At 38.5% G+C, this 15,990-nt stretch overlaps 1 protein-coding gene across 1 annotated transcript in view; it reads right to left on the bottom strand.

Annotated features, from left to right (window-relative positions):
* Positions 1-15,990, bottom strand: part of LOC147317771 (transmembrane protein 132C) — a 285,996-nt gene that overhangs the window by 44,881 nt on the left and 225,125 nt on the right. The window contains exon 6 of the mRNA XM_086315084.1: positions 6,345-6,488. Within this exon, the coding sequence (XP_086171210.1) occupies positions 6,345-6,488 (144 nt within the window). The remainder of the gene's footprint in view (positions 1-6,344; positions 6,489-15,990) is intronic.

Below are 15,990 nucleotides of genomic sequence, written 5' to 3'. Positions count from 1 at the left end.
CAACCAATTTCACAGTCTGGCCCACTCTTCCTCGTCACATCTGGTTTCTTGCAACCAAGATGGTGATGCAGGAACACTGAACTCAAGGCTTCAAAATGGGACAAACCAACAGATGATGTCATTGTAGCTACAACCATCTTTTATACTGCCTATGTTCAACAGCACCTGGCAATTCATCTTTTAGCATTTTACTATAATTTTAATATAATAAACTCTATTTATATAATTTTACTTTTCTACCACTTAAAGAATACCCCAGCTTAAACTATTAGCACTAAAATAACATTGTAAATGTAGTAAACTGAAAACAAACGCATGGTGATATATTCAATTATTTTAGAGTGTATTTTTTTTAAAGGATCAGGATATAAAACATTTGCAGAGGTTTCTAATATATTGTCAACAGTGTAGCATGGGCTGACTAGCATCTATTTCACCTAAGTGCAAATAATATAAAGTGTGTGCTTTGGCTGTAAGGCTGACAATCTGCAAATCATATATAAATGCGTGGGAAGAATAATAATGGGAACAAGAAGATTTGCCATAGAGTTTATTAACTTTGGTGAAATTATAAACGGGTGTCATCTCAGTCATCTGCAGTGCATCTACAAAGTATTCAGCGCTTCACTCGTTCCACATTTTGTCATGTTATTCCAAAAGAGATTACATTCATTTTTCACCAAAAAACATTTGCTTGACATTCTTGAAAAACGAATAAAAAATATAAATATGACAAGTATTCACAGCCTTTGCCATGGCAATCAAAATTAAGCTCACGGGCATCCCGTTTCCACAGATCAACTGTCAAATGTTTCTACATCTGGACTGGAGTTCACCTCTAGTACATTGATATGATTGGACATGATTATATCAGGTTCATAAGTTAACTGTGCATTTTTGAGCATATACAAAGCCACGGACATGAGCCAGACACAGAATTGTCTGTAGACCTTTAAGGCAGAATTGTATCAAGGCTCAGATCTGGGGAAGGGTACAGAAAAAACTCAAGGTCCCAGTTAGCAGAGTGATATCATCCATAAATGGAAGAAGTTTGGAATCATGAGGACTTCCTGCAGCTTGCTGCCTGGCCAATCTAAGCAACTGGGGAAGAAGGGCCTTAGTCATGGAGGTGATCAAGAACCTGATTATCACTCTGACAGAGCTCCAGCATTGCTCTGTAATGAGAGGAGAACCTTGCAGAAGGACAACCCAGCAGGCATGAGTGGCAGAGTGGTTATATGGTAATCCATTTTGGAATAAGGCTGTAAAATGACAAAATGTGGAACAATTGAAGCACTGTGAATACTTTCTGGATTTTTTTTGTTTTTGATCAATGCAATAACAGTTTTGTCATGTTTTTAAAAAACAAACAAAAAACAACAACAAAAAACAAACAAACAAAGAAATGCATTTTAAAGATGAAACATTCACAATGTTGATTTCCCCATCTGTCAGTAGCAACTTCTGCAAAGCTACTCCTGCAACACATTGTTTTCACCATCACTAATCAAACACCAGTTAATGTGGAACACCGGCCATGCCTGCAGTGACTAAAGCATCATTTTTCAGTGTACAGGTTTAATTTGATCAACTATTAACGTGAACAGTGCTCCAAGCCACCAACAACCTATGTGCCTTTAATACGACATTATAATTTGAGGAACGAATATGCATGTTGCATAAAAAACAAAACAAAAATATATAAATAAGGGGAAAAAACCCAAACAGTCCACACAGAAATAATCTCACAGACAAACTCAGTGGGTTTGAACAATATTTAGTTTGTGTGGAGATTGAAGACAAATCTCTGAAGTGATGGAGGTGTGTGTGTTTGTCTGTGTGTGTTTGTGCGTATATCTGCACGCATGTTTTAGGGAGATTTAGGGTGTGTGTGTTGGTGCATGTATTAGTATGGATACAAAGCAAATTAAGAATTGATCTGTGTGCTGTTTAATGAACCAGCTGGACACTTTGACACGTATCTGCGTGATCCCACATGTGTGCACACATATACATATACATATACATATATATTCATCTGTCTGTGGAAGAGTGCTGTATGTACAGTTTTGCAAGGCCATTAAAAGATTTCTGACACACTTTTTCTGCATATAACATTTGAAACAAAAATAGTGGTCATTTCACATTTACATTCACTCTTAGATCGTAGATCACATCACATTGCAGTTAGTAGGTAGTTCTGAGGTTTCTGACACTTAATACCTCGATATAAAATTGTTGCCTAATGTAAGGGTTTATCTGCAACTTTGGTCTTCTTTGGCACTCTGGCTTATTGTTTATTTTATTACTTCACTATGGTGAGGTACAAATCAAATAACTGTATCATAGCCTTGCTCTAAGTTTAACTGTTTCATCATCATTCAAATGTTGGCAAGTCCTGTTTTTGTGACTATAGTATAAAAAGCAGAGATATAAACGTAGTATTTATGGCACTACTGTGAAGTGTTACTGTTTTTTATGTATAGTGGAACCTGTAGTTGAAGTCCTTCATTACAGCTTAGAGAAACCAGGCATCAATCAGATACTGTTTTCTGAAGGTCATAAAGCTATTCTTGTCAATGGATGTGCACATCAAATTTAAAATAGAGAGAGAAGGACAATTTTTAAGGAGGTGAGCTTAAATGCTATCACTGCACCTGAATATAAAACAAGGAGAACTATAGGAAGGATACAGGAAGGAAGTCTGATAGTTTTCTTCTGCTTCTGCCTCTCTACTTGTACTAAATGCCCAATTAGGATGTGTCTTGCTTTTATTTTATTACAGGCTACTTTATTCTAGTTTCTAAGACAAAACATGTAAGTGTAACAAATTCATTTTAAGTTAGTCTGTCACCATGATGTTATCTCTGGAAATAGTGTAAGCTTTAATCATATAAAGAACAGGTTTTAGAGCTTTTAGTTGGCTCGCATAACTGGCAGATCCTGATTTAGCAGTCAGTTGTTCTTATGGATATAAATGTTTCTGCATTTTTAAGTTTTAAATCAGTAAACCTCTTTCTTTTTCCACTCATTGCTATCATTTTCTTCTCTCCTTTCCTCTGCATTACTAACATCTTTCCTTCTTTGCAGTCTCTACATTCATGTTCTTTCTCTACTCTCCTTTCCTCTCCTCATTGATCCATTTGTCATCTTCTCACCACTCTTCATCCCATCTTTCCTCCTTTCCCCTCCTTGTTTTGCGTGAGGTCAGGATAATGGTACTAATTTGTGTGTATGCGTGCGCTTGTCCCCTATTTGTCCCCTACTAGCTTTGACACCACCGACCTACACATACTGCTGTATCAACAACAGCAACTCATACACGTACACACATCACAAGTGACGGCATCTGAAGATACCTTAACAAGATAGTTTACACTGAAAGAGAATGCAGGAAAGGAAAGCGAGGGTTGAAGAGGAGGGAAACTATCGAGGTAGTACATCACAGGTTTTTTTTTTTATTGTTATCAAAGATAAATGCATTAAATTCAAGGAAACAGCATTACACTGCAGCCAGGAATATGTTCACCAAGTAATTCCCATACATTCATTTCCATATATTCAGGTAATCAGTAAAGGGTGCTGTGCAATTCCCCCTGCAAACATTTATCTACAATAAGTAATTATACAAAAAGGTAAGTTAATAGAATCTGATGTAAAACCAAATGGAAATCTAATCTTTCTGAGCTTATTGCCTCCAACTAAGACAAAAAAACCCCCACAGAAACATTTTCTCCCTTAAGAATTTATACTTTATTATTCTTCTAAATCAAGAATAAAGTTAAAGTGGAGAAATTTGATGTAGTGCTACACTGACATTTATTACTGCAGAAGCTTCAAACCTATAAAAGAATTTTAAAAGCTTCACCAGAAGTGTGCATCATACAGTATGTGTGCGGCAACTCCCAGAGTGCTATGACGAGCATTGCTTCAATTGCTAATGCACTGTGCCCCATTTCAAAAGCTGCCATGGCCATCGGCTTTATTTCAAGATAAATCATAAATGATAGAGAAAACTATCTAATTTTGAAGGTTCCATTGAATGTGGGTGAGAAATGCCTTGATGATCAACATTTTCTGAAACATTCTTTATTTCTCTCTGATAGTGGGACAGATGAGCCTCTGCTTTGCTGTTTGTTTACAGGAAACACAAACAACTAACACAGCTCTGTTCAAAGGTAACAGTCCCTACCTGCCGTTAGGTAGATAGTGTTTTTCACACCAAAGTAGGAGTATAAAAACAAAATATTGTGTTTTCATGTGTGGTTAGATGCTGGTTTATGACTTAGCTGGTCCTAGTAAGCCCTGTAATAAGACCTTGTAAAATGGTTACTTACAGTATTATTAAACTCATTTTGACCTTGAAGTTTGACCTTCTGTGGTCAAGCTGTAGTGATAACCCTTTGACCCCAGCTGAAACTACACCAAGGTAGGACAGCAGTCTGTTTTTTTAAACACAGAGCTGTGTTTCTTTCTCAGTAATAGCTGTTTAAATATTTATTTGTGCTTGTACTATACGGTTGTCTGTAACATCTAGATGTGGTATACCTACCCACCACACACATATAGCAAAACACTAACATTACATCTATTTGAATGAGTACTTTCCATTTTCCCTGTGTTGTTATTGATTGTAGTTAAACAGCACCACTCCTGTCGGCTTGTACCAGGAAATTGGCTTCATATTGAAACTGTCACAGAGAGGATGTGTTTCATTTTAGGCCCCGAGGGCACGGGGAGTGTAGTGCCAGAGGAATCAATCCTTATTCCTTGGTACTGGCTTGTTTTTGTAAAGGAAATACTTGTTTATTAATTAGTGTGGTGGTTGTGTATCCAGCTTGTATGGGAAAGCCACTTAAGGCTTAAGCTGGCCCTTCCATCCCAGGTTCAGTTCCAAGTGTAACGGAACGGGATTCAGCTTAAGATTGCCATAGACAGACACCGGTCATAGTATCATTCTAACAGCTGCTCCAGATTACCTGTACCCTGTTGTGGAAGGCATTACTCAGAAAGTATTAAATTATTACAGAGTCAAGAAAAAGCATGATACATGTGACAGAAACTGTAGGGTCTTTACCTTACAATATAAAGCCACCCAAGGTCACTGTTGTTGTGACTTGGTGCTATATGAATAAAACTGAACTTAATTGAAATTGAATACAAAGTCTATATAATATAAAAATAGGTTTTTGTGCTTATAGAAACGCCTACATTTCTTTTAAAAAAAATTATAGTAATTTAATCAAAGTTTTAGTTGTCTCATGAATATTGAATGCAGTAAGTGAATTGGGTGTGAGTCATACTGTGCTACTTGTGGTCAAGATATCCTTATGCTATATCCTCAATGAGTCAGGGCATTTTTTTAATCCTTGCGCACATACAAAAGATAGACATGTAATTATACAAGATGCATCATAATTTCCTTAGGGATCAATAAAGTATTGTGATTCTAATGCATTATATTCAATGAGTGGTTTAAAAAAAAAATCTAATTATTCCATTGAAAGTAGGACAGTTCAGATCGAAGCAATGTAGAAACAGCAAAGAATTAATATTCCAACAAGTAACTATGGGTGTGTTTGTTTTTTCTTTCCTTTTTTTTTTACATTGTGCTTTGGTAAATAACACCAAATCTGAAGGGAAACCTTATTTATAAGAATGTTCCGCCTGGCAATTTTTAATCAACAGATGTGAAGGTCTGGAATACTTATATGTATGTGACCTGCAAGCAAACCATTTTTCCTGATGTCTGGAAGGTGAAAAAATGGAAACCCATACGAAACCATTTATCCCTGCGATACGGCTTACGTGTAACCATAGCTTAGTAATTGCAGCTTAACTAGGAAACTCATATCAGTTTAGCCGGCTCCCTTTTATGATTAAACTGTCCTTTAAACCAAAAAAAATTTTTTAGGCAGATAAGTGCAAGAATCCCATATCAGCATCTGATCACTGCCATTCAATCAAACAAGATTTAAGAAAGAAAAGCCTGAACACACTAGTGCTCTTTTATAAAAGAACAACGCGAGTCCTCAAAGACTTTGGATTACAGTCATAATTGAAGATAGATTGGAGATAATTTATGCAAAGAAATCTATCTCCTCACAGTTTGGTTTTTTCCTTGTGTATTATCTGTTTTATATGAGTATATTGGTATACTAGAGTTTAGGCAGCAAGATGTGTGTTTGTTCAATTCCATATCACACAAATACACAAATTCTTGGTTCCTTGTGTCTTAAAATGCATTGGTATTTTAGGTTCTCACCTTTTGTGAAGTTTATTACATAAAACTATTTCTATAATTTACACATGAGCATTTCACTGTGCTTATTATGGATGCTTACCTTAACCACATCCACATCTGTTGAGCTGCAGGTGATAGAGTCGTCCACCTCCCTCACCTGCCCATCGCTTTCCACAGTAACCACTTTGATTGGCACTGCAACATGTCGACCGGTTAGAATGGCTGTATTCACAATCTCTGTGTCCTGTAGAGGGAAGGAAAAAAATTTCATGAGCCCTGAAGTTCATGTCGCTCGATATAGTTGGCGGTTGGTACATGCAGGAATAAAACTCAAAACAGTATATTATTTAGATTAAATACTAATATATATATATATATATATATATATATATAAAATCATTCAACATTTTAAATTACGTCAAATGTCATTTTTCTCAAATAATTTTGTTGAAACTTGAGATGAAAGAGCTAGCACTGCCCTCAGCAAGAAGCTCCAAGGTTCGACTCTGGGGCTTTCTGTGTGGATTTAACATGTGTGCATGTGTTTCCACATTATTTTTATCTACTTTTAATATACAGGATAAGACCCAGCACAGCACTGTCTTTCAATTAGACAGCTGAGATGATATGCTGGGGAAACCTGAAATTTATGCCGGTGTTAATAATAAGCCACCAGGCATTATCAGAGCTTCAAACTAAACTCCCACCCAAACTTTGACATGCTATACTCAAAGTACATGAAAAGTAAGACTTTACTGATGATGGTGAAAGATGCAGGAGGAGAAAGAGGAAGAACCACTGTGTGGAGACGATGGAGAGTTTTTAAAAGGAAGAGAGAGAGAGGGGAAAAGGTGATTATAAACCTTGTGATTATTGTAATCAGCATGATTACATTTGATTAAATCCTTTGAATAAAAATAGTACAAACAAACCAGCATACATGCACACCTCAGAACACTGTGTGCCAGTGTCAATCTTGATTATTTGGCATTGAGTTTCCAAGGGGGCATTTATCACCACCAACACACACACACACACACACACATACGAGCCTGATTACAGAGTACTGTTCTGTGCCCCTGTGTCTGGATGGGAAGTATGTATATGTGTCTGTAATTTGACACCAGTGTAATTAAGCTCAATATACATGATGCCAGCAGAGAAGATGAAGAAGAAACAGAGAATAAATCTCTGATATTTAGTTTAGGCCATTTTATTCACTATAAAGGAACAACATTGCTCAGAAACAGTTTCAAGCTCAGAGGCAAATTCTGTGTACTGTATCGAAAATAAGTGCAACTAAATAAGTAGAATAAGATGTCACACACACACACACACACACACACACACACACACACACACACACACACACACACACACACACACACACACACGAATAGGACTTCTGATCCACACACAATCCCATTTAATAAAAACACTGTTTACGCACAGGTAACCAGCAATAATATTCTTTATCTGCCCTGAGGTGGAAGAAGCAGCAGATGGGCTTTATAAAATAACCAGAACAGTAGATAATGTGTCTGTTTTTCTGTATGTCTATATATATGTATGATAAAATGTGTGCAGTATCCTGAGGCACTCGCCACAGTAGTGCCATAAATACTACGTTTATATCTCTGCTTTTTATACTATAGGCACAAAAACGGGACTTGCCAACATTTGAATGATGATGAAACAGTTAAACTTAGAGCAAGGCTATGATACAGTTATTTGATTTGGCACAGTCACAATTATGTGTGCGTGCATCTTCTAGACGAATATCCAGCTATGGTATAGAAATAAAGCCAGTTATTCACATTATCCTGTAAAAATATTTGATGTTTTTAAAGTTTACCTTACTAGGATAGTTAAGAAGTGGACATCTTGAGAAATAAGAAGTCACGGAAAATCTGGCACAAGTTGACTCCCAGTCTTTCCAAACAGACATTTTAATGCGTATTTTAGGTAGTTGATACCTTATAAAGCATTATGTAATTTCAGAGAAAGAAAAGTGCTTTACTCTTTATTTAACTATATTTTACTAGTGACTTTCAAATTTCAAGATTTTTGAAATGATTTAATCCTTTGTTACATACAGTATCAAACTGACCTGAGTTTAATTTTCCCTGAGCATTAACATTTTGACAAACCTCTGTCCTGTATCTATACAATTAAATCTCATGCTAATTTTAGTCTCACTGGCTGTGCAATATGCTAAGGATTTTCCTATTGCCATCATAAATGAAACAAATCCACCGGGTCTTCAGTTCCACTGTCCGTGGAGGTGTTTGAATTTTCACCTGTATTTTTAGCTTAGCAGAAACAGAAATTACGAGTTAAGTGAGAATACTCATTCTTTGTTTGAGGGCGAGCTAAGCTAGCTCTGCATTATGCAAATATCTTATAGTGTTTGTTCTATTCATGAATATGTGTTTTGATGACATGGGAACTATTGCTGCATCTGCTGCATCTGCTATTAGTGTCTCAAACTGACTGGAGTGATAAGGGTTTGTAAAATTTCTCTTGGTCTGTGTGAAAGCTATTGAAAGAAATAGAATTGGCAGGATAAGGCTAAAGCTTTTCATTCTTTTTGAGAGTATAAGGACATGTCATAACATATATAGTCACCATTACATACCACCAAACTCAAACTAAACTTAACAATGTGTCAGCAAAAAAAGAGCCTTACTCATTGGATTTCCTCTCTCCAGAAACAGAAAGAGATTGAAGGTATCATTTCAGAGCGTGTATGGGGAAGAAAGACCTCAAACAGAAAAAAAACCCTTACCTGGTCATTATGCAATCTGCAATATGAAACAGCACTGTTGGACACTGTGTTTTTGACAAAAAATATAGTCCATATATTTTTCAAAAGAAATTTTGTCAGAACAAAAAGTAAAAAGATGCAAAAATAGAGAAAACAGAAAAATGAATGAATGAGAACAAATTTTCAGAAAATAGAGAATGTGAAAATTAGCAGATAAAACATAACACGAAGAGGGATATTAGAGCAACTGTAAAGGAGACAGAAAAAGAGCCAGAGAAAGAAAAGGAAAGAATTTCATGCCTGTCCATGGGAATTATTAAGTGGCTCGTCAACAACTGGCTCCCCTACTGCCTTCAAAAGCCGCTGCACACTGCACTGAGATAAGCTCAGAGCAAGTGTGTGAATGGGTGGTAAATGTGGCAAGTATTTGTATGTATGAATGAATGCGTTTTTGTGTGATTTCATGTAGGTTCCTGACAACACCTGTGCATGGGTATGTGTGTCTGTTTATGCATAAGAGTCTCACTCATGTACACATATATACACATATTTGGCAAGAGGGAGCAAGAGACTGTGTGTGTGTGTGTGTGCACTTAAACCTATGCACTGACAAATATGTTTGTATGTGCATGTTACAAAGAAAAAATAAAGTCTAGGGAACGGCCTCCCTCCTCAGCAAAGTTTAGCCATGCATGCATGCGTGTGAGAATGTGCAACTTCAAGTGAAGCAACTAGAGCGAGACCACCCATCAGTAACACACACACACAAAGAGCAAAATAGTTGACACAGTAAAAAATGTGAGCATTTTGCTCTTCTGTATAAATTCAATTCCAACTTACAATATGGGTTTGTAAGCATTTCTCTTTCTGACTCTCCTTACTTCTCCTCTGCTGATCTTCACCCACTCTCTTTCCGTCTCTCTCCTTTTTACACACACTCGCACATAAAATACCAGAATTTCTTTCCATCAAAATGAAAATACAGACAAACAATTAACACAAAGATATTAACACATGCTTAAAAACACACATATAAATGACAACATATCTACCCTATCTGCTATTCTCTTCATTTCTTAAATTGTCAAGTTTCTTATTTGGGGGACATTTTTGGAACATATACAACTCTTGTCATCCGTTTGCACTTTTTTTGACCTCTAACCACAGTCTTGCAAACCCTGTGGCATAAGTCCCATCCACCCCCATCCCCCACCCTCACCCACCCCGTTCCTTCTGCTACTGCCCTTAAAGAATTTAAATTTCTATTTTTGGGAAATAAATGCATCATACACTACAGTCTATTTTACTAGAAGAGTAAGAAAGGGTTCTGCAGCAAGTCTACTTGTTCTTTTATTTTGAAGGAACAATTTTATCAGTATAAAGAAAACAGACTGTGTTTGGTGCCTTTACTTGTAAAAATGAAAAAACAAAATCATGTCACATGATTGCAAATGAGGGCTAGCCATCCATGACTTTCTGAGTTTGAATACATTAAACTGAATGATGTTAACACACTAAGACATGATAGAATTTCTTCTATACCCAAAGCAACAGGACACTGTTTTAAATTCAAAGCAGTCATTTAATCAGCCTATAGCCCTTTGGCTATATTAAATACATGGCACACACTTACAAAGCTAGGCACATATTGACACATTTGGGCCAAACCAAGCATGTGCTTTACTAAAAGCAAACAACTGGCCCAAAAATGCATTAAAGGCATCCCATTTATTGACATGAGTCATTTAGTTAAAAGGATGAATAGTTAATGGAGTAATTGGCCTTTTAATCAGGAAGGTACCCAATATCCCCATTAACAAATGTTATTTGATCCAGACCCTATTCCCATGTCATTATACAATCATTGAATTTCATTCCTCCGTGTATGTATTTGCACAAATACAACAGAGAAACAATTGCGTTGGTTTAGTCAGAGCAATGAAGTTGCACTTAATCATCAAAGACCATCATGATCAATGTTCAGTTGTTATTTGTCACTGTAAAAGTCCCACGCTGTTCATCTTGATATTTGCTGTGATATAAAAAAGTGTGGTACAAAAGAAAACAGAGAAAGACTGAAAAGATTTTTTTTGCTATTGTACATATTTATGCATCCAGAGTTCAGAAGGCCGAAAAGCAGAAAGCCGATATTGCATGCATGTATGCGTCTACACCGAAATCCCACAGCAGAAGGCTAGTAAAACAAATTTTAGGTCATACAACCCTGTACACTGTTTAATACATATATACATATACAGCGTTAATTAAGCATTAAAGTCATTAAAGGCGTGCATGTGTGCAAATCTAGTGTTTAACATATTTCTGCTCCAATGCCATTGTCAAGACAGGGTTTGTACATTAATTGAGGTTCTTTGAAGTTGTTTTGCTGCACTGGAATTTGGTTTATATACTCTTTCTAGAAACATTTATAGTTTGTACATATCTATGGTGACACACACACACATATGTATATATACATATATATATATAAATGACAAGGTATTTGACATCTCTGCTCTGTGTTTGACAAGGTGTCTACAAATCTACCGATACTATATACGTACGTGTGTGTGTGTGTGTGTGTGTGTGTGTGTGTGTGTGTGTGTGTGTGTATATATATATATATATATTGTTCCAATTTATTACGTCATTCCTGCCACCAGCCAAGTATTTTCAGCATAACAATGTGAGCTTACACACATGCACTGTGTGTCAAGGCTCAGCTGCTGAAGGAAAATTTGTTGAAGGCACTTAGCTGCAATTTACTACAGACCCATTAAACACATCAACGGTATGACATTCTGTGTGTGTGTGTGTGTGTGTGTGTGCGTGCGTGCGTGCATGTCTTTTTGCTCATTTCTATTTGTTTTCATGTCTGTGTATGTATTGCTTTACGGGGTATTTTACATGTAACTACTTAAATTAATTTTCACACGTGGATAATATTAATATTCTTTACTCACATTTAATTATATACTAAGGATATTTCTACTTTTTTTATTTTCACACTAATTCTACTAATTCAAATCAGTTACAATATACATATATAGTTTAACACACGCACACACACGCACACACACACACACACACACACCTATCTATGTATCTATATCAGCTTAAGATAAGATAAGATAACCTTTATTAGTCCCACACGTGGGAAATTTGTTTTGTCACAGCAGGAAGTGGACAGTGCAAAAGTTATGACGCAAAAATTAGAATACAATAAGAATAAATACAGTACACAGCTGTACAGAATAGAATAAAATAATATACTATATACAGTAGAATAAAATAGAATAAAAATATACAATAAGATAAAAATAGAATACGAATGCTATATACAACTGAGTAAAAATACAACGATGCCAGAAAGGATTATTGCACTTAGTGTTATTGCACATGTGTGGATGTGTGTGTTTGTTCAGTTAAAGTCTTTGTTGTGGAGTCTGACAGCAGTGGGGAGGAAAGACCTGCGAAATCTCTCCGTCCCACACCGTGGGTGCCGCAGTCTCCCACTGAAGGAGCTGCTCAGTGCTGTCACAGTCTGCTGCATGGGGTGGGAGATGTTGTCCAACAGGGATGACAGCTTAGCCGCCGTTCTCCTGTCACTCACCACCTCCACTGGGTCCAGAGGGCATCCTAGAACAGAGCTGGCCCTTCGGATCACCCTGTTCAGTCTCTTCCTGTCCCCAGCAGAGATGCTGCCGCCCCAGCAGACCACACCATAAAAGATAGCAGAAGCCACCACAGAGTCATAGAAGGTCTTCAGGAGTGGGCCCTCCACCCCAAACGACCTGAGTCTCCGCAGCAGGTACAACCTGCTCTGCCCTTTCCTGTAGAGGGCGTCTGAGTTATGAGTCCAGTCCAGTCTGTTGTTCAGATGAACACCAAGGTACCTGTAGCTGTCCACAGCCTCAATGTCCATACCCTGGATGTTCAGTGGTTGCAGTGGAGAATGCTTGTGCCTGCGGAAGTCTACCACCAGCTCCTTGGTTTTACTGGCGTTGATCTGGAGGTAGTTCAGCTGGCACCAGTCCACAAAGTCTTGAGTCAGTCCTCTGTACTCCTTGTCGTCCCCATCAGTGATGAGGCCGACTATTGCAGAGTCATCAGAGAACTTCTGCAGGAAGCACTGGGTGGAATTGTGGGAGAAGTCTGCAGTGTAGATGGTGAAGAGGAACGGAGCCAGAACCGTTCCCTGTGGGGCCCCCGTACTGCAGACGACCCTGTCCGACACACAGCCCTGAGTCCTCACATACTGTGGTCGGTCGGTGAGGTAGTCCAAAATCCAGGTAGTGAGGTGATGGTCCACTCCAGAGTTCTCCAGTTTGTCCTTCAGAACCGAGGGAAGAATGGTGTTGAAGGCACTGGAGAAATCAAAGAACATGATTCTCACAGTGCTTCCAGCGGTCTCCAGGTGAGCGAGGGAACGATGTAGGAGGTGAATGACGGCATCATCTGCTCCAATGCCAGGCTGGTAGGCAAACTGAAGTGGGTCCAGTGATGAGCTTGTTAGGCGCCGAAGCTGAGCCAGGACCAACCGCTCCAGGGTCTTCATCAGGTGGGATGTCAGAGCCACCGGCCTGTAGCTGTTGAGGTCCTTGGGGCGTGAAGTCTTTGGCACTGGTACAACACAGGAGGTTTTCCAGAGCTGTGGGACTCTTCCCAACCTCAGGCTCAGGTTGAAGAGGTGCTCCATCACCCCACACAGTTGGTCCGCGCAGGACCTGACGACCCTCGAGCTGATGCCATCTGGACCCGCTGCCTTCTTGCCATTAATCCTCCTCAGTTCCCTCCTAACCTGGGTGGTTGAGAGAGACAGGCTGGAGCCTTGTGTTGAGTGTGTATTGGATGCTGTTGTTGGGGGTGGGGAGGAGTGAGCAGGGTGAATAGAGGAGGTGTGAAGTGTCTGAGGTGTCAGAGGTGGAACAGCAGCAGTGGGGGTGGGTGAGTCTGCAGCCGATGTTGTAGACTGTCTCATGGTTGAATCAAATCTGTTGAAGAAATGATTCAGTTCATTTGCCCACCTCACATCCCTCCCAGGCAGAGAGTTCTGCTGTTTGTGGCCTGAGATGGTTCTGAGGCCTCTCCAGACTTCACCAACGTTGTTTTGTTGAAGCTGGTTCTCCATCTTCTGCCTGTAGCTGTCCTTCCCATTCCTTATCAGTCCCCTCAACTCTCTCTGCACCCTTTTCAACTCCTCTTTGTCTTTGGATTTGAAGGCCCTCCTCTTCTGCTTGAGGACAGCTTTAATTTCTGGGGTAATCCAAGGTTTGTTGTTGGAGAAACACCGTACAGTCCTGGTAGGTACGGTGTTATCCACACAGAAATTAATATAGTCAGTAATGCATGTAGTAAGGCTGTCGATGTCCTCTCCATGGTCGTCACAGATCACCTCCCACACAGTCGACTCAAAACAGTCCTTAAGAGCCTCCTCGCTCTCTCTTGTTAATCCAAAGAGGCCAGTCCACTTTGCCAAAATGTCATTGCAGCAATTCAAAATGGTAGTGCAAATCATTAGTTTGTATGCCCCCCACCCCCCATCTGCTTTTATGCATGGCTGACAACGTGAAGGAAATGCCCTGACTAAGATGATGGATAGTGTCCTGGGAGTCTCCTCCCAGATCTTGACCAAGGCATCACTAATAGTGATGTGCGGATCGATCCTGAAATATCGATTCCTCCGATACCAATCATTTATGTTCTAGAATCGATTCTCACATTAAAATATCGATATTTTAGTAATTTAGGGTAAATTTATAGTTTATCATTAACAGGAACACAGTGGAAAGAAACTATAACTTTCTTATTGTCTACATTCAAAGGAACTACTTCCTCTTCCGGCTTTCATAGTCGTGTGCGAAATACGGCTGTATAAAAGTCTTGCAGCCCCTTGGCGTGCGCACTCACAACAATGGCTGAGCGTAATGGGAGTCATGTGCGGACTTATTTTACCTCCACAAACAGCTGAGACGTGGTTTGTGATACATGTGGCAAAAACGTGAGCTGTTGTGGACATACTTTCCAACCTTGAGACCTCTGCTCCTTGCTATCTCAGTTCAGTTCAGTTCATTTTTATTTCAAACATTTCAAACATGTACCTTCACAATCATTACAAAATATCATTCCATTATTTGTTTGAAAAGGAATAGGCTGAAGTATTTACTTATTTGTCCCTACCCCCTCAAGTTTTACCTCTCATTCATTTAATTCTTTTTTTTTTTGTCTTAAATTAAACAAACAACATATGAAACATATGAAGTAAAGCAAAACAAAGCAAAACATACATAAATCAAAAACAAGAAATTAGCAAGCCCCACCACAGTATAGTTTCTTTCATATGAAAAATACAGAATGTGTATATTTGCAGATACACAAGTTATGGAAAAACAAACAAACCAAAACAAAAAAAACGAAAAAGAACCGCAACACCATTACCAGCAACATTACCGTCCTGGGTTAACCTCGTTTTCTTCATTCTTATAATTATTTAAAATTAGGTTTTTATATTTTACTTTAAACTGTTTTATGTTTTTACTGTCTTTTATTTCTTCTGTTAGACTGTTCCATAATTTAACTCCTGCAATTGAGATAGACATACAGGGAGTGCAGAATTATTAGGCAAATGAGTATTTTGTCCACTGGACAAAATACTGCTTGAAGAAGGTGTCTTCCAGAAAGCCGCTGCATGAGTATTTTGTCCACTGGACAAAATACTCATGCAGCGGCTTTCTGGAAGACACCTTCAAGCAGTGGTACAGGAAGAAGTCTGCATCCTTCAAGAAAAACATGATTTTCATGCAGGACAATGCTCCATCACACGCGTCCAAGTACTCCACAGCGTGGCTGGCAAGAAAGGGTATAAAAGAAGAAAAACTAATGACATGGCCTCCTTGTTCACCTGATCTGAACCCCATTGAGAACCTGTGGTCCATCATCAAATGTGAGATTTACAAGGAGGGAAAACAGTACACCTCTC

The sequence above is a fragment of the Aulonocara sp. 'chitande type north' Nkhata Bay genome, linkage group LG12 (assembly GCF_057382095.1).
Source record: "Aulonocara sp. 'chitande type north' Nkhata Bay isolate Kocher_YH1m ecotype deep benthic linkage group LG12, A_spYH_male_GT1.1, whole genome shotgun sequence".
NCBI classification, from domain to species: Eukaryota; Metazoa; Chordata; class Actinopteri; order Cichliformes; family Cichlidae; genus Aulonocara; species Aulonocara sp. 'chitande type north' Nkhata Bay.
This window is presented reverse-complemented; position numbering and strand designations above follow the sequence as displayed.